The 22,308-nt window shown below is 41.4% G+C and overlaps 1 protein-coding gene and 1 long non-coding RNA gene across 2 annotated transcripts in view; one reads left to right on the top strand and one right to left on the bottom strand.

Annotated features, from left to right (window-relative positions):
• The window catches only part of kiaa1549lb (KIAA1549-like b), a 60,336-nt gene that overhangs the window by 27,667 nt on the left and 10,361 nt on the right, over positions 1–22,308 (bottom strand). The window contains exons 2-4 of the mRNA XM_034581360.1: positions 8,732–9,100; positions 4,586–5,086; positions 4,356–4,471 (exon numbers count right to left, since the gene is read on the bottom strand). Coding sequence (XP_034437251.1) covers positions 4,356–4,471; positions 4,586–5,086; positions 8,732–9,100 — 986 coding nt within the window. The remainder of the gene's footprint in view (positions 1–4,355; positions 4,472–4,585; positions 5,087–8,731; positions 9,101–22,308) is intronic.
• LOC117759302 lies at positions 12,866–13,655 on the top strand. Its single transcript, XR_004613457.1, has 2 exons — positions 12,866–13,536; positions 13,586–13,655. It is a non-coding gene; the product is annotated as an uncharacterized LOC117759302 (long non-coding RNA).

Below are 22,308 nucleotides of genomic sequence, written 5' to 3' on the forward strand. Positions count from 1 at the left end.
ACAACCTCCTTGGCAGAGGTAATGAAAAGAAACCACCTGCGATGTAAAATATATATTTGCAATATGGTCCTATAGTCTGGATGTTAGTGTCAGTCAGTCATATCAGCAAACGAGCTGAATGACAAGTTATTGGACAGTAGGGGATCGATGGAGCACTTAAGAGCACATCCCTAACTATTTGCTAATGAGAGCATCAGGAACAGGAGAGTGAGACAGTGGCATACAGATAAGTTAAGAGAAGAGAGGGAAGGGCTGCGATGAGGAGAGTCAGAGATGAGCGAGACATGGGAGAGACTGTTAAAGAGGGAGTTTGGGACAAAGAGGCTTATGTTCCTTCTCTCCTGACTCAAAAGGTTAGGTATCACTGCGTTGTCATCCTCGCAGAGACAACGGGGAAATCAGTGTGTGCTGTGTCATGACAGAAGAAATGACATACACGTGTTTGTCAGTAAAAGTCTGACTGTTTGTTGAACTGTGCGGAAACTGGAAAAGGGAACGTTGAGAGATGTAGAAAAACTGTGTGTGTGTGTGTGTTGAGAGAAGTGAAACCATCCAGGTTCGTTATCTAAACCCATCAGGAAGCCTGTGCCGACAAGGGCTCCACTAGCCAAACCACTGAGAGCCAGTCCCTCTGAATCTGCCAGTGCCTGAGTATCTGAGAGCCAGCGTTCTGCCTCCACACAATCCAACCCTCTCATGAGCTCCGTAAAAAGAGCCCTTTATTATCACTTCATCCTCTCAGGCTTCACCCATGTGAAGGTGTTATTAAGAGATTGCATTTCGAGCAAGCCAAAAGATCGGTAACACACCCACTGACTCCAGCTCACAGTGGGTGAAAGACTGCCGACAGATTAACCCAACACATCTTACTTCTGACATTCAAGTCATTGGAGCGCCCTGAGTAGAAGACACAAAAATAGCTCTGTTTTACTTTTTTAAAAGGTTCGGAATTGTTTTAGTTCAATTTCGTCTTATCCCGCATCTTCTTTTCAGCATCAGCAAAGGCACATCACCCTCCTCCCAACCATTTATGACCTATAATTAAACACAGAAGCAATTTCCCCTGCCAACAGCTCGCCTCCCATTGGATGACAGGGAGCGGCGCTGCTAAAAGGAACCCATGTTGAAATGGGTGACAGGAGTGCACTGAAGCAAGACACCTTCAGAGACTATAACAGTGCGTCTCTCAGTGAACATGTGAGAGCGCTGACCTTCACACAGGCACAGGACGAACACACAGGCCCCACTCTCAGTTATTTGATACTTCCACGTTGAGAAATCAACACGACTGGACATTTCACCGGACTGCAGATATGCAAGTAAACACACACACAGAGTCACAGGAACATGCACACACACATGCACTCAACACTTGCTCATAAGTGCAACACTCCAGAGGGACTGCAAACCACTGGAGACTAGCAGGAGAGTTGTTCTTTATGTGGTAAAAGGCTTCATTCATTTCTGGACACAAACGGTGTGATTTCTTTCAATTTAAACTAAATTCAGTGTGCAGCATGCACAGTAGATTGGCAACATTCTACCACAACAAGAAAACATCTTTCCATTAAGAAATCTTCATACTTGTTTCTACCTCTCACTTTAACATTTTCTTGTAGCACACTGAGGTATTAGAGGCTTACAGGACAGGGAGAACGGATTTGGCACAGGGGGAATCATGATTGGTTCCGCAAATGGCTAATCCACAAACACAAATATCACTGTGTGTGTGCGGGCACAGTATTGGTTTGTGTTATTATTGCAGCAGAAATGCTTATAGTAGGTTGGTTTCTCCAGATTTAATGCCTCCGTGCTGGCGACAGCCAGTGGCCGGAGGCATTCTGTTTTTGGGTTGTCCCTACGTACGTCCTATTCTTGTGAAAATGGTATGTCAAGAAAGACTTGAGGGAATTTCTTAAAATTTAGTACAAACATTCAATTGAACACAAAGATGAAGGTCGCCATGACCCCACAAAGCAATTGTTTTGCCTTGTGAACACGATATCTCAGCAACACCTTGAGGACTTTTCTTTAAATTTAGGACAAACATTCACTTGAATTAGATTCGATTTTTGTAGTCAAAGGTCAATGCTCAAGGTCACTGTGTCCTAATGTTTTTGTGAATGTGATATATCAGGAACACCCAAGGAGAATTTCATTACATCTAGTACTAACATTCGCTCGGACTCGAGGATAACCTGACTAGAATTTGAAGGTCAAAGGTCAAGGAGACTGTGACATGAAAACACTTTTTTGCCTCATGGGTCTGGACAAAAAATGTGTACATTGAAACTAGGCGTACAACTGCAGGGTGGTATTTCTAGTTGTCAGGGTAAATCTGCTGTGTTCACTCCTATGATAAGATTACCTTTTGGAAAAGTATGGGCAGACTCTCTGGTTGTAAATAAAAAATATTATCTCTTGTAAATAAAAGTCAATAGTAGCAACAGTTCTTCTCTACATTCCTGCCACAGCCCTACATCTTGTTTTAGTGTCGGTACAGTTACACAAATATGTGGCTTCACCCACTGCCTTCTGGGACACATTCAGTCAACCTAATTTCTATATTAGTCCTCATCTCTCTTCACGTAGCCTACATGAGGGTCCTTGGTTTAAGTGTCTAATTCACTCCATGCTACTAAACTACCACGTCTCCGGTGAGGGCAAAAATCAAGAACCGTTCACTGATCATCAGAGTCAGATGTTTTTGAGATCAAGAATGAACAACTGCCGGGGTCAATGAAGAAGCAGTTATCACAATCTATGATATATACACATAGGATGAATCTTCAAATAAATATGCTTGTTAAATTGAGAGAGGCTCAGAATGCAATACATTTGAATGACTTTTTCTTCTCTCAGCGCACAATGATCCAGAATCTCAGCATGAGTGAACCAATTCTCTGTATCTGGCTGAACATGTAACACAACCCAACACAAGCCTGACAATTTTTTTTTAAATGTTCCCTTCTGAATTCATTTTAATATTGTTTTTTTCAGCCATTTGGATTCTACCTCTGCTTTAGGTGACACAGATTTGGTTTTACAATGTAGAGAACTTGTCACTGTTTCGGGATCTGTTTCTGTGTATTGACGAGATAAAAGAAACAGCAGTGTTGGTTTCACTTGCAGAGCAGTGAGAGAATAGTGTCTCCATGTAGACGCAGCATGTCACTCTGAATCTGCCATCACGTTAAAATAACCCCTTAGGCTTAAAGTTGCTTAGGTGGAAATTTTCAGTGTCAGAGAAATTGTGAGCACTGCAAAGTTTAAGTTGATACATATGTTGAAATGGATCTTTAGTATAAAGACATCTAAAGATGTAGGACGTCATTTGGATACTTTGTACCGTTCTATAAAAATGAAACCAAAATGTTCCATCTTGCACTTTTGACGTCAGTTGGAGTTTATGCAGTAATGATTGTGGTGTGGCTGATCACGAGTCACTCTCAGCTGTCAATCATGACGTTCCGCCCAGTTTTTACAGCATCAAATAACTAATTAAAACCAAACTTAGCGAAAAAAATGAATAGATTAAACAACATCAGCGTGATAAGAACGAGAGATCTTCCAATACTATTTTTCCCTTACAGATGCCAATTCCGAAACCTAGAATTTGTGTACCGGGTAATACCAAGTACCTATCAGATAACAGTGGAATTAAAAAAATAAAGACTTATATGATGTATTTTAACAGCTGTATGCTACTAATCCTATAAGGATTGTGCGGATTGTTGTATGGCCTATTACTAATGTTGTATTTGGCAACAGTAGTGCACACACCACACAGTACACGTCGCCGTTTGACTAGTAGGCCTAGCGTAAAACATTGTCACGTTGCTGATGTTAAGCTAGCTCTGGCTAACGCTACACTACGGGAAATCACCTCTGTTTCGCTGCTCTATAAACAGTACTTGCCAGTGGCAGAACAGCGCAACAGCTGTTTTGGAGCGGCAAAGAAGGAGCGATTACCAGGAAAAGAATATAAGAAACTAATATCTTTTATAGACGTGGTGATTGGTACATAGATTCACGTACTTGCTGATGCCCGACTCGGCATATTCTGCTTTATCAGAGGCATTTCCAATACTTTTAGAACATCTCTGAAAAGTCCCATGGCAGAATGACAATGACATTAATGACAGAAACTAACTTTGAGAATATTATATGAAATATTTCCTTGACTTCTTAGCATCGAGGTGAAAGGGTTTTATTGCTTATACTGCAACCAGCCACCAGGGGGCAATCAGGATGATTTGGCTTCACTTCTAGGAAATGTCCTCCATCTTTATATAAAGTCTATAGTTTATATTCAGTGGTCAGAAAGTTGTGTTTTTCATGAATACCAGTCTGACCTGTGCTTGTGCAGAAGTATCATTCAGGGCTTTTCGGAGGCCCTGGCTCAGTCCCCTCCGCAGGTTCTGTCTCTGGATGCTGTCCAGCCTGTTCCTCCTCACATAGATGGACACAACTAACAGAGATATAGATACAGAGGTAAAGAAATAAGACAAAACATGTTGGATTAATGAGGAAATTTCATACTTTTCTTTTCCTTTAAGACTGTGGTAAAAGTATTATTTATTACCTGTTTTCACCCACATCCTCTCCGTGATGTTGCACTGCTGTGGAGGAGCCTCGGTGGTCGTTGTGAAAGGGGAGATGAAGGTGGTGGTGGTGGCCCCCCTTGGTGGGCTTGTTCTCGGGACAAGTGGAGTGAACGTTCTTCTGGTTTGAGTCCTGACGGTGGTGGTGGTGGTTCTCCTGGTAACAGCTGCGGGCTGTTGAGTGGTTATGGCGGTGGACTCCGTGGTTCCAGCGGTGACTCTCAGGGAAGGCGTGCTAGTGGTGGGAGTATATTGACTCCTGGTGGTTGAAGCTGCGGCTGTGGTGGTGAGCTTCAGCGAGGCTGTGGTGGTGTCCAGGGGGGGCGTCAGAGGCGGTACCTGAGATGACATTTCAGTGGGAGCAGCGGAAAGCGTGATTCTGTCTGATTGAGACGGGGACAGACCGGCCTCTTTTTCTTTGAGGAAGGTGAGTGCGATCGCGCGGGATGTTCCAGCGTTTAACTCATCTGTCCCCGCCGCCTCTGTAAGGACAACAAACGGGTCGGTCACATGCTGAGGGAGGAAGATGAGGGATGAAGATGAGAGTGCTGATGCGGTGCCTGGGAACATGGATGGTTTGGCTGACAAAATCATATTAGTGGAACTTAAAGTTGACGATGCCATTGTCGATGGAGACATTAATGATGAAGCTTTAGACGACATTGAGGTGGTTAGCTTCATATTAAAGGAGGAAACCTGAGATTCTGTGGCACCACTGAGTGACGGTGATGAAGACTCTGAGGACGATGATGACAGCATCAGATCTCTTTGTGATGTTAACCCCGTCAGCTTTGAATCACTGATATTAACAGTATCAGTCATGTGTGCAGGGCTGTTTGGAAGAGTGAAGGTTGTATCTTCTGCCACAGGGGGGCTGTTCTTATACACGAAGGCTAAAGTAGCTCGTGATGATGTTTCAGAGTCGGTGGTGATGTGAGAGAGGGGCCGCGAAGTGTCTGAACCCCCCGCTGATGGCGCAGCCGTGCCCCGTTGCTTTACACTGACAAATCTGAGATGAGCTGGAGAGAAATTCATACTCTGCTCTTTATAATCTGATGCTCCTTTCACATGTGTAGGAGATGGATATCCTCCAACAGCGGGATAAACCGAATAGAAATCACTGCTGACAACTGTTGGATCAGTTGAATTCAATATATGCGCATTACGCTCTTGTCCGTCTTCCAGGTTCAGCTGTTCATATGATGGGCCATCTGCTGGTGAATTAGAATCGCCCCTATCAAAGCCGCTGGATGTGTTTTCTGAGTGAAAAGCGCCGCTGTGAAAAGGCCCGGGCTCTGTGGCTTTCCACTTTGTATATGGTGCCATTAATTTTGTGCCAGAGCTGAAAATAGCGCTCGCCGCCTCAATGCTGTTTTGTCTGTCACTGGAGGAAGTAGTTGCTGCAGAGGAAGCGGTGGAGAGAACGGCCGTCTGTCTGTCGAAATGAAACTTTGATTTATTGCTGCTCACTCTAGTGTGAGGAGAGGAGTTTGTCCTCGGCGTTGTGGTGATTTCTGACCGGGAAGAGGAAGGACCTGTGACTTTCACGTGGTCTTTAAGAGAAAGGCTTATAAGACGTCCTAGCTCAGCATTTATCGTTTCTGGAGAAGCAGGGAATGGAGTGGGAGATCCTTTATTTAACATAAAAACACCTTCTGTAGTCATGAGAGTTGGAAGGTCTGCAGTGAACTCACCCTTCATGTAAAACGTGGCATCTCTGATTACAGTGGACCCTTCATTTTCATTGAATAATGGAGAAACTGAACTCTCTGCGGTGTTTCTGTGGAGGCTCTCAGCATATAAGGTGTGTGCGGTGGGTTCCTGTGAGGATTTACTGTTTCCTGCATAAGTTTGCACCTCGAAAGTCAAAGGTTCACTGTGGCCAGCTCCCTCTGATTTTAAAATAAAGGCAGAGACTTCACCTGAGGATGATCTCTGCTGAGATTTATCAGGAGATGGCAACAGACCAGATGTTGTATAAAACCTGTGAGGAAAATGCTGTAAAGATATAGTTTGATCAGATATTTGGTCAGTTAAATTAACCTCACTACCGACCAACATGTCATCTTTAGTGTTGTTGTAACTCGTGTGTGAAAAACCTTCGTGTGTGGTTTTATGGGTCGTATCTTCTGCTAATCTAACTGGCATCACTGGACCAGAAAGAGACACTGATGTACTGTTGGAGGAAAATATCTTTAGCGTCGTCCATCTGCTACGCTCCTGAGTTGTGCCACTGGGAGACTTTTTCTGTGTTGCAAATTGTTGGAGGTTTGTGACGTCTTGACTCTGTAAATTATCTGAATCTGGCTGTGATGTGAAGGAGGCTGTTCCTGCTCTGGTGATCGGACCAGTGGTGGACTCAGGCAAAAGTTTACTGTGGCCAGCTCCCTCTGTTTTTAAATTAAAGGCTGAGACTTCACCTGAGGACGATCTCTGCTGAGATTTATCAGAGGATGGCATCAGACCAGATGTTGTGTAAAACCTGCTAGGAAAATGCTGTAAAGTTTGACCGGGTCTTTCCGAGGAGGTTATTTTGGATGATGATGAGGCTTGTTCTGCAAAATTAACCTCACTACTGTCATCTTTAGTGTTGCTGGGATCTGGGCTGTGGCTGAGATATAAGGAAAACGAGTATGTAGGCTCAGTGGACTGTGAAAAACTTCCATGTGTGGTTTTATGGGTCGTATCTTCTGCTGACCTAACTGGCATCAGTGGACCAGAAAGAGACACTGACTTACTGTTGGAGGAAAATATCTTTAGCGTCGTCCATCTGCTACGCTCCTGAGTTATGCCACTAGGAGACTTTCTCTGTGTTACAAATTGTTGAAGGTTTGTGACGTCTTGACTCTGTAAATTAACTGAACCTGACTCTGGTGTGAGGGAGGTTATTCCTGCTCTGGTGATTGAACTAGAGGTGGACTCAGGCCTGCGCTCTGTGGATGAAAGTGAATTATTCTGGTGGGCTTGAGTGGAAATAGATTTGAGCTCTGCTCCTGCTTCCTCTCCCTGGTTGTTATTTATATTGATGGCAGGAGCCCTGGCGCTGTTGTGACCCGCTGCCATCACTAAATCACCGCTATTAGATGCAGGCTCTGAGGACACCGCATCAGGGCGGATAGGTATTGGCTCCGTGATTGCGGTCGGAGAGAGAGATTTTTTACCTGGTGCAGTCTCGGAGGAAATGGTTAAAAATGGTCTGAATGGCACCGCTGGTGATACAGTGTGTGAACTGGGAGGTGACGTGACTGCATGTCTAAGGCTTTTGTGAACAAAAGTACGACTATCGACCGCTGCTGTGTCTCTCTGTTCCGCATATGCTGCTCGATATAACATCTGCTGTGTGACATGACTAGAAACTGAATAGCCGTTAGGTTGGGCAGACAGCAGTGCTGATGTGGGATTTTGTGAACCTCCCTGCTGCGTTTGAACAGCTTGACTCTCTTGGTTAGAGGGAAATGAGGTGCTAATTGTAAGATTATCGGCCGATACAGAGTTCGTACCTGGGAGCTGCGTCTGAGTGAGTTTGTATAAAGCCTTTAAAGGATTTTGTCCATGTTTAGGAGAAGAATATGATGTATGTGTGCTGGTTGCTGGTGTCGTGATCACCTTTGAGTTACTATATGTTCCACTTGCTGCGTAGATTTGATCTGCTGATGAGTATGTTGCATTTTTGGTTATTTTATTGCTATTTTCATCACTGTTTTCACTTGCAAAGTGTGCTGGTTTGGTTGTTGTGCTATGCAGTCTCTGTGCAGCTGGTAGGTCTACGATTGAAGGAGTGGTGGATTGTGCAGTTTTTAAACTGTCTGTCAAACCGTGAGGCCTCGCTGGTGATAACGTTGCTGTTTCTGTTGCAGGAGCAGGGCTGGACACAATCCGTTCACCCTGAGTCGATGCAGCTTTGTTTATCCACTCAGTGGAAGATGACCGGGAGAGTAGAGACGACAACAAAGAGTAAGTGGATGGAGCTGGTGATGACATTAATGATGACAATGAAGGAGATGATGCTGAGGAAGATGAAAATAATGAGACATTCGTATTTCCATCCATAAAGAAGACATGCGATGGCCCAGAGACGGGTGATGAAACAGCCACAAGTTGTGTGTTGTGTTGGTGAGACGTCAGACCTGAGCCGGAGGGGGGGATCCTATCTCCCGCATACGACAGTGAGGAAGACATCTCTGAGCCACGGCTGAAACTATGTGAAGGCCATTGGGTGGTGTGTGTCTCGTCCCTGGTGGCAGTCGGCGAGGTTCTACTTTGATCAAGGCTCACTGGATGTTTGACAGTTCCTGCCATGACAGTTAAGACAGAGGAGAAGGCAGGCTGCCCCGATAAACCTCCCCCCTCCGACTCTGAGTCACCGTCTGAATGAGCGGCCGAGAAAGGCACCACCTCCACCGCCGACAGGTCAGTCAAAGGGCGAGAGGGAGCTGCTGTGGCTGTGGGGTCGCTCGGTAGAGACAAGGAGCCAGAGGCGTCGAAGGTGGGTTTTTCTGTTAAGAGAAGAGACAGGGAGACAACACAATTTTATTGAGATGAAAAAAGGGCATATTGAAGTCATATTTATCTCTAATATACCTTCACCATTTTACGCCTTATAAAGAGTTAGTTAAAGAGTTAGTTATAAGAATTATTAAAGAAGATAATAGATTATAGGTTTTTGTGTACGTAAAGGTTCAGCAAATTAAGAAGCCCAAAGTCCGCAGTAAAGGGAGCTCCTCTCCCACACAGAAAACACTGATCCTGAAGCTCCTGAAGTATCTTGTCAGTAATCAGACTTATTTTTTACATATCATTGTGATGTCACACATTTCACACATATTTCCATAATGCTCGCCAAATAGCTAATAAAGCGAGAGAAGAGGTTGACGTTTCCGAAACATGCTGGAAGCTGTTGACCAATCGGAACAGACTGGTCTTTATTGCGAGGGGGCCTTAAAGAGACTAAAAGAGGCGCTGCAGCAAAGGAAAGTGAATGTTTTCTGAACATTAGAGCATGTCAAATTCATCAATTAATAGCCCAAATTGAAATTATCAACCTGAATATGAGCATAATGTGACATCAGCACAACTTCTGGTTCGCATATTGTGAACAGAACCAAACCTGTGCTGGATTCTTCAGATGAAACTGATAACAATTTTTAGAGGACAATCATTGTCTTGGAGCTTAAAATCTTATCAATAAATCATTGGTTAATGAATTAATTATTTGAAAAAATATTTACGACTTGTAAACCCTAAAAATTTATAAAATTACATGTTGATGCTCTGTCCTTTTAACTCGAGTAAAAATACAGCAAAACTCATGTTCATTAATTTGCATGTCAGCAAAGGATTCACATATCTCAAGACGACAGATGAAACGGTAAATCAATCAACCATTTAACATCTGTGACTGTGGTTAGGATCCCTTCTAATCATGTGAGATAAACTGTGAAATTTAACACATTTACTTTCAGGTACAATTAATCGGCTATTGTCCAATAATCATCTTAGTGCCGAGGGAAACGCATTTTGTAAACAATACTTGCATACCAGGTTTAGAAGTGTAAACACATCTTTCTAATAGTCTCTGATCGTGATCCAAGGGCACACATTCATGGATTCTCAAAGGAGAGACAAAGAGACAATCTTCAAAGTAGAACAAATAGAATTATTCAGGAGATGTCAGCCGAGTGCTCAAGTATAGCCAATCTAACGCTGCTTCTGAAAACACACAATGGACTCATGGTTACAGTGTTCTGACCTTTGCAGAAATGACGCTTCAGTGAAAAGGTAGTGAGGAATATGATATGGAGTAAGGATCATGAAGATGGTGGAGGTGATCAGCTAACGTGGAGTTGTCTCTAATCTCTGATCCACTCCTGTCCTTGTCTTCCCTTTTATTCTCAGCAAATCCTTGACACCAACAGAGCTTCTTTTATCCGTTTATAAAACTTTGCAGTCCTGTCACATCTCCCACCCCCTCAGCATGATTCCCCTGCTCAAGTGTATCCAGCCAGCACTCGCACACGACTCCTTCAGCGTCAGGGAGACATGAGCAGGAGTCAGACTGAGTTTAGGGACAAACAAACATGTACCTGTTCAGCAACGAGACGCGGGACAGTCACATATCAATACATTTCCATTCTTGGTTAAATAAATACATAACTGAACATACAGAGTAGTATTCTGGGTGATGTCATACTGCAGAGTCCATGCTTTCTGTATCACACACATGATGACTCGCCTGAGGCAGTGAACTCACACATCTGGCACTGTACAACATCCGTCTGCAGATATTTGCAGTTACATAAAATGAAAAGTGTAACAGAATCTAACGCCTACAAATTCAATCGAACTGCACGTTCTTAAATGTCACCACTATCCCAGAAAATTGGCATAATGCGTCTTATAATTGGTTTTCATAGGAATAAATCACAGAATTTTTCACCGCCAGTATTTGTCTCTTAAAGACAGACCCTTTGTGCTGCATTCATGATCCCACTTAATTCCTTTTCTTCAAATAAATCAGTAATGTGCTAAAATGTGATTAGTGAAATTGCAATACCGCAATTTCTAATCCGTTCTTGAAAACCGGCAATATAAAAAACAAAGAGCTGGAAGAGGGGAAATGTATTTTCACTGAAGAGCTCTAACATAAAGGATTCGTGTCGTCCTGCCTCAAGGCCGCGACGAGGTGACTCAGTTGAACCACCTGGCCATCAACATGAAACAGAACCGTCCTGCACCCCCCTCCCTTCCTCCATTCCCGTCCCTCCCCTGCTCAGCGTGGCGACATGAATTTGGGTGCGCGGGATGGCAGCCAGGCCGGAGCGGAGGTGCCGGGTCCACCTGTGGTTCGCCACCTGCTCCGACTGAGTTGAGCATATGGAATGATTTCGATAATGGACGTGAGAGGATGAGGTGTGCAGATAAAAAGAGGGAGAAAGAAAGAGAGGGGGGGTGATAAGAAAGGCTGGAGGGTATGAAAAAATAAATTGTCTTCAAGAGAGACTACAGAAAGAAGAACATTAGTTTGGTTAAGTAGTGGAACATGAAAAAGGAAATAATCATTTTTTTTTTGGAAGGAAAACTACTCTACACTGGACATGATTCTTCACACCATGAGGTTTTTATCTTGTAAGCAGAATAACAGAATGTGTCACATTATGTTGCACATATTACAAGGTTCTATTAAAGGCTACTAATGCTGTTCAACTACAATGTGAAACAAAAGCTCTTTTTAATTGTTTGGATCATTTATCAAACCAAACTATTCCAGATATTCACAGGCTCAGCTTGAGCTGTGAAAATGTACCTTTTTTGTCTGTAACACATCACTGCATGTTGTATATATTTGAGGTTTTGAGCTGATAGTTTGGACGAATCAAGCAGTTTTTAGATGTTGGATTGTGATGGACATTTTTCAATATACCTGAAGACAAAAGAAAATGCGAGCAAGGACATATGTAAGAAATAGTTGACTGCAAACACAACTCAAGTGCAAACAATAGACTGTAAATAACGATTAATGACGCGTCTTTACTTCCTCCCACTATCCAGAAATGAAGCCCAAATATCCCGGATACGAAAGTTGCCATCTTGTGCATTTGGAGCCAGAGACAGTGCAGACTGATAGAGCTGCAGTAGGTCCTGTCGATACACGCTTGACCAATCGTGAGTTAGTCTCAACTGTAAATCAGTGTTTCACATTAATTATCTAGACTGTATTCGATTATTTCTATTTACAGTTCCGCCACAGTTTCTCATAATAACATAAGAGATCTTGCCCTACCACATGCGCTATAGTCCATAACATTTTTACCGTCCATGCAGACAGACCTCATAGTTTCAGCTGCAGTTGTGACATGCAAAGCAGTTCAGTCTTTTCACTCTTTCGTCTGTGTACCTGTCACTCTGAATCTTTTCCGGTGAGAGAGACGTGCGAGTGCACCTGTTACCGCCATAGATTGAATTAATTCTGTGGGAGTGCAACATCGAACATAATGTTTCATTCACTTTTTTCCTGTCTTTGGTTTGAATATTTCATCATAATTAAGCCTCAATGAAAAGTGCGAACAAATGAAATAAAGTTTTTTAATACATTTATGTCAAGAGTTAAAGCATGTATGATCAATAAAAGGTTTGGTTTTAGCGAAGTTCTTTTGTTAAGAGAGAGCTTCACTTGTCTCATCCCTGTGCAACCAGCACACACAAACCAGAGACCTCATTTCCACACTCATTTCTCCCCCCTCTGCAGCCGGCGCTATCTTTGAGCTGCCAGGACACAGACATGACACTGCCCGGGATCCTGCTGCTCCACTCGCATTATACACTGCTTCTCCTTTTGCTTTGAGCTGTTTTGCTTCTCTTATGTGCAGAAAATGGTAAACAAGAGAGCACAATTCAACATTGATGTGGATGGAACCCCGGGAGCAGAGAAGCAAATTTCAAGGAGCCCGGTCTGCTGCGTCCTCGGGAGAAGCCTGAGAAGTCCCTCCTGCTCTCCCTGTTTATGGATGGCAGGAGCATATACAAGCGCTGTGAGCTGTTGTTGTTCTATTAAAAGGATAAATAAGCGCTTCAATCGTGACGATGGAAGAAGAAGAAGTCTGCGAGGAGAGAATTTTAAATGAGCACAAGTTGGATATACGTGTGGCGGCATCATGTACATGCAGGAGGAGCGGTTAGCAGTGATCTGTGATACTATGCACTGATGAGGAGACGGTGTGGATGGAATGAGGATGTCACCAGCATCCAGGAATATGTGATTTATGAATTTATGTATTTACAGAGGGTGTAATCAGCACAGCAGGCTGAACATGCATGAGCTGTCTGGAACAAAGCCCAGCAGACATTTAACCCCACAAGCGTGCAGACAATTGTTCATGGTCAGTCACTGAATCATAAGTCACTGACTCTGATGAGGAGGTTACAGAAAGGTTTCGTCCTGATTGATTATCTGTTTGTTTGTTTGGGTATTTCAGAAAAGTAAGTTTGAAGTTAGGCCAAGGAACACAATTTGTTTGTCGCCTGGATTCATAGTGCTTAAATACAGATGATGCATTTGTTTAAAGGTTCAGTGTGTAAGATTAAGCTGAAAGGGATCTATTGGCAGAAATTGAATATAAAATAATCCCAGTGATTTTTTTCACTAGTTAGTTTCATCTAAATTGTACAAATTGTTGTTTTCTTTACCCCAGAATTAGCATTTTATATTTAAATACTATGTATTTACGTCAGGAGCGGGTCCTCTCTACGGAGGCTGCCATGTTTTTTACAGTAGCCCAGACTGGACAAACTAAACACCTTAAACTGAAGGCTACCACATGTTCTCTTACATGGGGGGGGGGGGGGGGGGGGGGTAATTCAGCTGCTACATGACACTTCACCACTAGATGTCACTAAATCCTACACACTGAACCTTTAAATGAAGTGTCGACACACTAACAAATCCTATTTAAGTGTACACTATGTAACTTTGGCCGCTAGGGATGTCGTATCAAAGCAACAACAAAAGACTCAGTTTGATGAAGTCTTGAAGCAGCATGGCATCATGGGAGTCTTCAACACCATTGCTGATGAAAATTTACCTGGGCACAAATTGTGTTAATGGATGAGGTCATGTATAAAGATTTATTCACGTTGCGCAGCAAACGACAATGAATAATCATGATCCTTTATGAGTGACCAGTACAAACAGTGGATTGGCTAACTGGCTATTAGTGTGTTTTTCCTTCATCTTATGTCATTTGCAGCAGAAATTATACCAGAGACGGGTAAAGCGAATATGACGCAATTAAAAGGCGACCAAACTGAAACGTCTCGATACCTGGAATTAGATTGTGGATTTCTCTGGGCTTGAACATTGGTGGAAACATTTTGGATAATGTGAGTATAAGTCAAAAAAATATATCACAGAGGTCATATTGTTAATGAAGAATGTACCTTTGTTATTCCTCAATCCAGCACACTCTAGTGTTTTGCTGTTACAGCCTCAGAAAACAACACGTTCATTCATTACATCAGATAATCTCTGACAGACGACTGTAACTATGGTATTTAACACTGTTGCATTATTTACAAGCTCTTTACATCCCATTGTGGCCAGTGTTTAACCTGCAGGAGTTTCTACAGGCTCTTTACAGTCTCCTGGCATCTTTAGTGCAGAGAGGGAGACAAAACAGCCGTGAATTACATCTCTCACAGACCATGAACTCAAAAAGATGTCAGGGAAAATGATTCAGAGAGAGGAATGAGAGTGAGAGAGAGGAATCGACTCGCTACAATACGTCAGTCAGCCGTACGTGATCGTAACGCGACCTGCCCACAGACGTCTGACTGAACAGAAACTCGGAAAAGAAGCCAAACAAGGTTACACTGTCAGATGTCTAAGTACCTTTTTTACCTGTGTTGTTCTGTACAGCGCACTGTGTGAAAATGTGAAGGATTATATCAAAACTTAGTTCATCAATAAGCACATTCGTTTACATTTTTTGCTAAATGTACCATAAAACCAATACAGAATTTAAGGATTAAAAAAATGCATTCCCAACCCAAACAAACAAAACAAGCACTGGACAACAGATAGACCACTGACTCAGGTGAAGCTGAGGAATCTCACGCTGTGTATTGTTCCTTCTTCTTTCTGTCTTACTCTCTCTTTCTTTCGCTCACTCCAGATTACAATTAGCAAATCCACTGACACTAAGGCTCTTCGTCCATTTCAGTCTGACATGTTGACACTTCTGTCCTGACGCAGCTCAGGACACTGTACTCATGGCTTAGGTTGCTGCTCTCCGTCTTCTCCTGTTACTGCTCGCTAAGGCTTTTCTCCACTGTCCTTGTCCCTGTGTGTGTGTGTGTGTGTGTGTGTGTTTGTGTTAAAATGCGACAATGAGCAAAGACAGAGAAAAGTGATTGAATGAGCAGACATATTCACATTGAGTACTATGGCTCTGGTAGCTACATTATCACTGGGGCATTGTCATTTCTAAATAGCCCACCACTTGATATTTCAGCCATTTATTCCTGTAGCTGCGTCTCTATTAGGAAAATGTTCCAATGGAGTGTTTCTATGTTTTCCTCTGCAGCACTGGCTCAGTAAAACACACATGAGAGCCATTATTCAGGGCGTTTAGAAAGCTTTTTGGAAGCTGACAGGGGACACATTCTCTCTACTCCCACATGAGGGATCATATATCTGCTGGCTCAAACTCCTGCTGGCTCAAACCCTCTTGGTGAAAAAATGGACAAAAAGCAGCAGAACCAACTGATTTCTGTGCTTCATTACGTGAGAACATTCAGTGAATGAAGGGTATAGACACAACAAACCAGAACAACTGTGGACACTCAGCACTTTAACAGTGTTTTTGTATTATGTGAAAGATGAAGTCGCGCAAATGGCTAAATATAGAAACAAGAGCGTTTAACGAGCCCAGAGATAATGAAGTGATTAAATTCCTAAATGTGGAAACACTGCTGACTAAACAATAAAGTGAGCTTTCGTATCTGTGTTTCTCTTACTGTACAATAAGTCCTGGTCCATCTTGTACAGGTTTTACTGTGCTCCACCAGCAAACACACTGAAGATTATACATTCAACTAATCATGACCTGAGACATGAGGACATGTATTGTTTCATTAGGAGGCAACACATGAACCCAAATAAATGCAAGATGGTTCAAGAGCATTTTAGTTTATGTATCTTGCTCGACGGTCAGGTCCTTGAAGTAAACCATCACATCAACAACACAGCAGGTAAAAACTGTATAGAAATAATAAAAATGATGCAAGAGTGTGAATGACCATGAAAATGAGCCAAATGCCTGGATGTTTTTTTCATATATTGTTAAACGGACAGAAATAATCCTCAACACCTGATAATTAACAGACTAAAAACTGACAAATGCTGACAATGAAATAATCCAAATAAAATAAACTGTAGTGTCAGCAGTGTATGAAGTCAAATAAGGGTAATTTCTATTTTGAGTTCAGGCAAATTATGTTCAGAGCAAATTTCATAGTCTGTATGTGTTTGAAGTTTTGGTTGGTATTTCCTTGAATGTGATTGAATTTTAGTTGTTTTGTTCACAAGCAAAACATAAAAAATTTGTTCAATACAACAAATGTCAGACAGGTATGGTAAGGAAAGATAAGGTAAGGTAAGGTAAGGTAAATTAAGGTAAAATAAGGTGAGGTAAGGTAAATTAAGTTAAAGTAAATTTGGGTAAAATAAGGTAAGGTAAGATCAGGTAAGGTAAAGAAAGGTAAATTAAGGTAAGATAAGGTCAATTAAGCTAAAGAAAGGTAAAGTAATGTAAGGTAAGGTAAGGTAAGGTAACTTAAGGTAACTCAAGGTAAGGAATAATTTATTGTCCCAAAGGGGAAACTTGTCTTGGGTTGTCTCCGGGCCACTGCATCTAATTACATATACATCACAAGTGCAGCACATAAAGCACATAAAGGAGAGATGTTATTTTAAAATGATGAAAATTGCTATGAAATCAAGAGGGAATGCAATTAATATTGTAAGTTCTACCAGCAAAGATTTTCCTTTAAAAGACATTTAGATATTTCAGTGGCCTTTTAAATATTTTTTCTTTGTGTTTAAAATCTTAATTTCAATTGGCCTTTCAATTTAATTGTGTGATTTAATACCTATCATGCTTCCAATGCTATTTATTTCTAATCCACTGCTTATAAATTGTAGAGTGTTCTAATTTTTATTTTATTTATTTATTGTCACTTATTTTTATCTAATGGATGTGTTAATACCGCTGAATGCACAAAGAATTGCCTCTCAATATTATAGTCAAGAACGTATGATTTATTTGGGATGACATGTTAAAATATCTTTACCTCACTGAATAAAACTTTGCATGTTGTTCAGCAAACCGCTAATCCTGCAAACATTAATAATACGTTTGAAAACAGTTATATCAAGCTACTGTTACCCCTCAACAATTTGAAATTATGAGATTATTATAATACATGTAATATTATTATTTCAAATTATGTCTGACATTCGAGGTAGATTGGTTAAGGGACATCTGGATTATCGGTATATGAAAATTTAAAAATATTTCTAGGTTGAAATATTCCTTTGAGGCTCGGGGTGATCAGATGGAGACAGGATGATTGGATGTCAGAGGACTCAGTCGGTTTCTGCAGGTAAACCCAGTCCCATTAAAAACCAGTCATCTTTCACTTCAGCACGGCACCCGGAGGCAGCACCGTCCTCTGAACTGTCAGGGCTGAAAGCAGACAGAGCGGCTGGTGGAGCCGCAGATAAAAGCAAAGGTAAACACACACAATATCTTTGCCATGGAAGCATCATACATCCAAGTTTCTTTACAAAAACAGAAACAGAAAGGCTTTATTACTGAGATTGTGCAAAAGCATAATTTGTTTTATATCAATAATTCTAATCTTCTAAGCAAACCTGATTTTAAATATGTGCATATTAATCCTATATCATAAACTAACAAACCTCCAAACCTGATAATCTTAGACATGTCCAATAAATCTGCAGGAATAGTCTTTACGTCACTGCTCCTCCAACTATCCCTTTAGATAAAGTCTTGTCCTGGTATAACCCACCACACTTACACTGTGTGTGTTGGACACACACAGAGAGACAGCGAGAGAGGGGACTGTATCAAACCGGAGCTGGTGGCCGTCTCCTGGGGTCGTGCATATCAGAGAAGGCGAGGGATGAGTGTGAGAGTTTAGCTGCATGCTGGGGCTGTGATGGGTCTGGGGGATTACGACAGTGGGTGCGAAATGACAGGTGGGGGTCAGTGGAGGACACCAGATAGTGACGCAGCAGCTGATGGGACTGTGTACAAGGAGAAGCTTTGTTCGATTCTGGAAAACAATCATAATAATCTAGGACGTCTTTGTGGTACAAATTCTATATGAAATTATTTATCTTTAATGTTGCTGTAGCTCATTGAGGTGGTGATAGATTAAAGTTAACTTATATACTTTAAATACAATTTATTATTTTAGTCCAGTGGTTCCAAACCTAGGCGTCGGCCTTCTCCATATAAATCAGAGGTATTGTGAGCTGGTTTTTGGAATTGACAGAATTTTAGACAGAAAATCACTATTTATTGTATAATCAAAAAGTAGACATATAACCCCCAAAATTGTACTACGTAAATATCTTAAATTACATTCCACCACTGACATCAAGCAACCTGATTAAGATGCTGCCACAGTTCTAACTATCAATATAACAGATCAATACAATTGCTGCTGTGGCCCCGGTGAAGTAAAGTCTGGAGAAAAACAGGATTGCACAAAAAAACTATTATCACTGTTGGGTAGAGGTGTGGAAAAACAACTAAAATGTTCCTTTCCCCTTTTGTTAAAGATTTTCCTGCAAAATTCAACACAGAAGAGCATCGTTTATAAAAAGCAGTCAGCTCTTAATTGTAACAGTACTAATTAATCTGCATTTATTGTACCAATAAGTTATTTATGGTAAATCTCAGCTCATGATGTTTTGCTCCTTTAATTTTAAGAACCGTGTCATTGAGGCAAATTTCTCTTCTGCATTTACTGCAGATGGCAAATAACACCAGTGTGATCCTGTCACAACCATAAATAATTCATGTCGTCCATGTCAACTGTATTAACATAAACAGGATGCAAAAGGAGATGATCTTAGGTGACACAACAAAAACGAATCAGTTTGTTTACCACAGGAACCATTGGAACCATTCACCTTCCTAAAGCTGAGCTTGATGCAGGGTGCTCTGAATGTTTTCAACATTTCAAAAGAAAAAGCACAAATGAAAGAAAAATATTTAAAATAGACACAATAATACGACTGTATGGCAGACAACCTCCACATCTGTGTAACAAGACCTCCGAAGAGGACCAGACCCCGACACTGACAACCACTAACATATGAGACCGAGCAGATGCCGGCCCTGACCGTATTTATGGTCTGTGTGTGCAGCGGAGGTTCGTCGGGGCACGACGAGGATGGAGGGATGAGGACAAAGAGGGATAACAAGGTGGGTTAAGCCTGTTAAGCCTCCATGATCCCCTCTGAGATCCACACTTGAGTCAAACACAAGAATGAACACAGGTCACACAATCACAATGTTGAACAACCTGGGGTCACGACCAGCAGCAGCGACAGACCACCACGTCAGGGTTCACCTGGAATTTTAGGATTTAAAAGGATTTGGGATTTTTTCTCTTTTTAAATCCAAATATTCAACATAATACGGACAGTAATGCAATATACATCTTTATACACTGGATACAGTTTGGAAGTGTTGAAATTGAAATTAGACCTAAACAGCTCATTAGGTCCATTAATAAGGCCAATTAGCAGATAATGAATGGACCGTTTTACAAATTTAACTAAAAAATGCTAAAACTTCATTGGTTTCAGCCTCTCAGACATGAATATTTGCTGCCTTTCTTCATCCATTACTATTGTAACTTGAATATCTTTGGGTTTTAACCTGCACTGGAAAATTGTCCAATGCATTTTTCATAATTATTCACTTTACAAATATTTTATTGACCAAAAGATTCAACTTCTTTCATCGAGAAAATGATGATATAGTACAAATTGTAAAGGAAATTACAGCCTTCGCTTGTGCATCTCTGCAGGTGCATTGTGCCCACACTGGAGACCACCACTCAATAATTAGACTACTGGTAATGTTCCGTTAGTGTTGGTGAGTCAGTGGGAAACGTTCAAATGGCCATATCTTTATCCTGCAGTGCAATGCTGTCAAACAAGAGAACATAATGTGCTGTTTCACTGAAATATTTGCTGAAGTTTATCCACTTCTTTCGTAGAAAACAGGAAAAGGAACAACAACATTTACTGGTTCACACCACACCTCCCTTTGTGGGAACATTTAGCACAGAGAGAAAGAAGAACAGGGGAAACGTAAAAGATATAAAAGGTGAGAATAAAAATAAAAATAACAGTATGCAGATTGCGACGGCTGAACACCAGATCCAGCAACACGTTTGAGCTACAACACCGACGCTGTTGGTGCTTAACACCGCAGCGATCAAATATTCAACCTTGACACTCAAACACAGAGATCACCACCGCCGCCGACTCCAGCAGGCAGCGTGATGGATGAGCTCTCAGACAAAGGCCTCTGCTGTATCCTCAGCTCAACACAACACAACGCGGCCAGTGCAGCTACGAGCGTGACGGCCGCCATACAACATCCTCCCATCACGTTTACAACGAGGATGAAAATACTGATGAGAAATCCTGCACGCTTATTTAACAGATATTCAGATCAGAGAAGTGGTATTTGAGCTGATTCATTGTTTAATACTACACCAGTGTTTTGTCATATGTTAATCAGTTACTTTCTTTTCCACAACATCACATACAGCCCTTTAATCGTCACTTGAGTTATTTACAATCAAGCACAGTTTTTTCTTTCATTAAATTATTATGAGTCACTGACTCTATTGTTACAATATAATTTTAGACTGATTACACACTCCAGTGTAGTAAACTGACATATGCAATTACATGATTTAGAAGTAATAGTGTGACAACCCTTAAGCTGAGTGAAAATGTATAATCAAGCACAGTAATTGTGAGAAAACAGCTGAGAAAACAAAGAGCTCATATTCACAGTTAGCAGATGTGTACAATCGTTTTCTGTCTTTTCTCAGGCCAGCTCCTACAAATGTTCAAATTTTAAGAACGAGAGGAGATTATTTGTTGCAAAGTGAAAACCAGAGGTGAGACCCTGAGTGTGAAGACAGAACCAAAAGGTGAAAATGGATTTTTCATTTTTCAGATTTTCTACATCCACAAAGGAATGCTAACTATGATGGGAAGTTGCAAAATCAACGGATGATCTGTCCAAAATTGTTCCGGCAGAAGGCCCACAATAAAAAAAAACTAATGTCAGCCGTGAAATTGTGACATTGCTTTTTCACAAACTGACCTTTACAAATAGTGCTGGGTCACAACAAAGCCTTTTTTTGTGATGATTGAGATGTAACATCCAGGGATTAAACGCCAGCAGTAACTGCTGTGGCACTATGGACAAAGACTGCTTCAGTTTACGGTACCACACAATGACTCAGTTACATGGACAACAATATTCAGACTACTGGCCTTTTTATGAATACGATATTATTCCCAGTATGACGTTTACATGAGTTGCCCATAGAATATTTCATTCAGATTCCTGTTTACGTGTTAGAACAGACTATTATTCTAATCTGGTTAATATTGGAGTAATGGTTTCCATTTGAACATAGTTTTTTAGATAGATAACCTTGACTCAAGTACTGTGTCAGGGCAGAACTAAGGATGTCTCTTATTAAGTTCTATTTTTCAAGTTCCAGGAAAAATCTTCAGTCTTTCTACAATGTTAAATGTGTTATTAAAATAAGAAAAGAAGGGAAGATTATCTTTAAAGGCAGTTGCTACAACGGCCATCAAGAGATGTCATATGTGCTCTTTAACGTTATGATCTTAAAGCAGTTTGTCATGCAGTTAGCGGTTCTTTAGCTTTTGGAAAACAATGACGTAAGCCTGGTTGGACGAGGTTGTGGGGAAGTAAAGAGAGACAACTTTCTGTTATCTCAACACACAGTGGTAGCATATGACACAAGGGAAAATTGATAGTTTCCAATGTAAACCTGCTCACTGGCTGCAGCCTTCACATCTCGCCAAGGCCACAGCATAAACTGCATGATG

The sequence above is a fragment of the Hippoglossus hippoglossus genome, chromosome 3 (assembly GCF_009819705.1).
Source record: "Hippoglossus hippoglossus isolate fHipHip1 chromosome 3, fHipHip1.pri, whole genome shotgun sequence".
Taxonomy (NCBI): domain Eukaryota; kingdom Metazoa; phylum Chordata; class Actinopteri; order Pleuronectiformes; family Pleuronectidae; genus Hippoglossus; species Hippoglossus hippoglossus.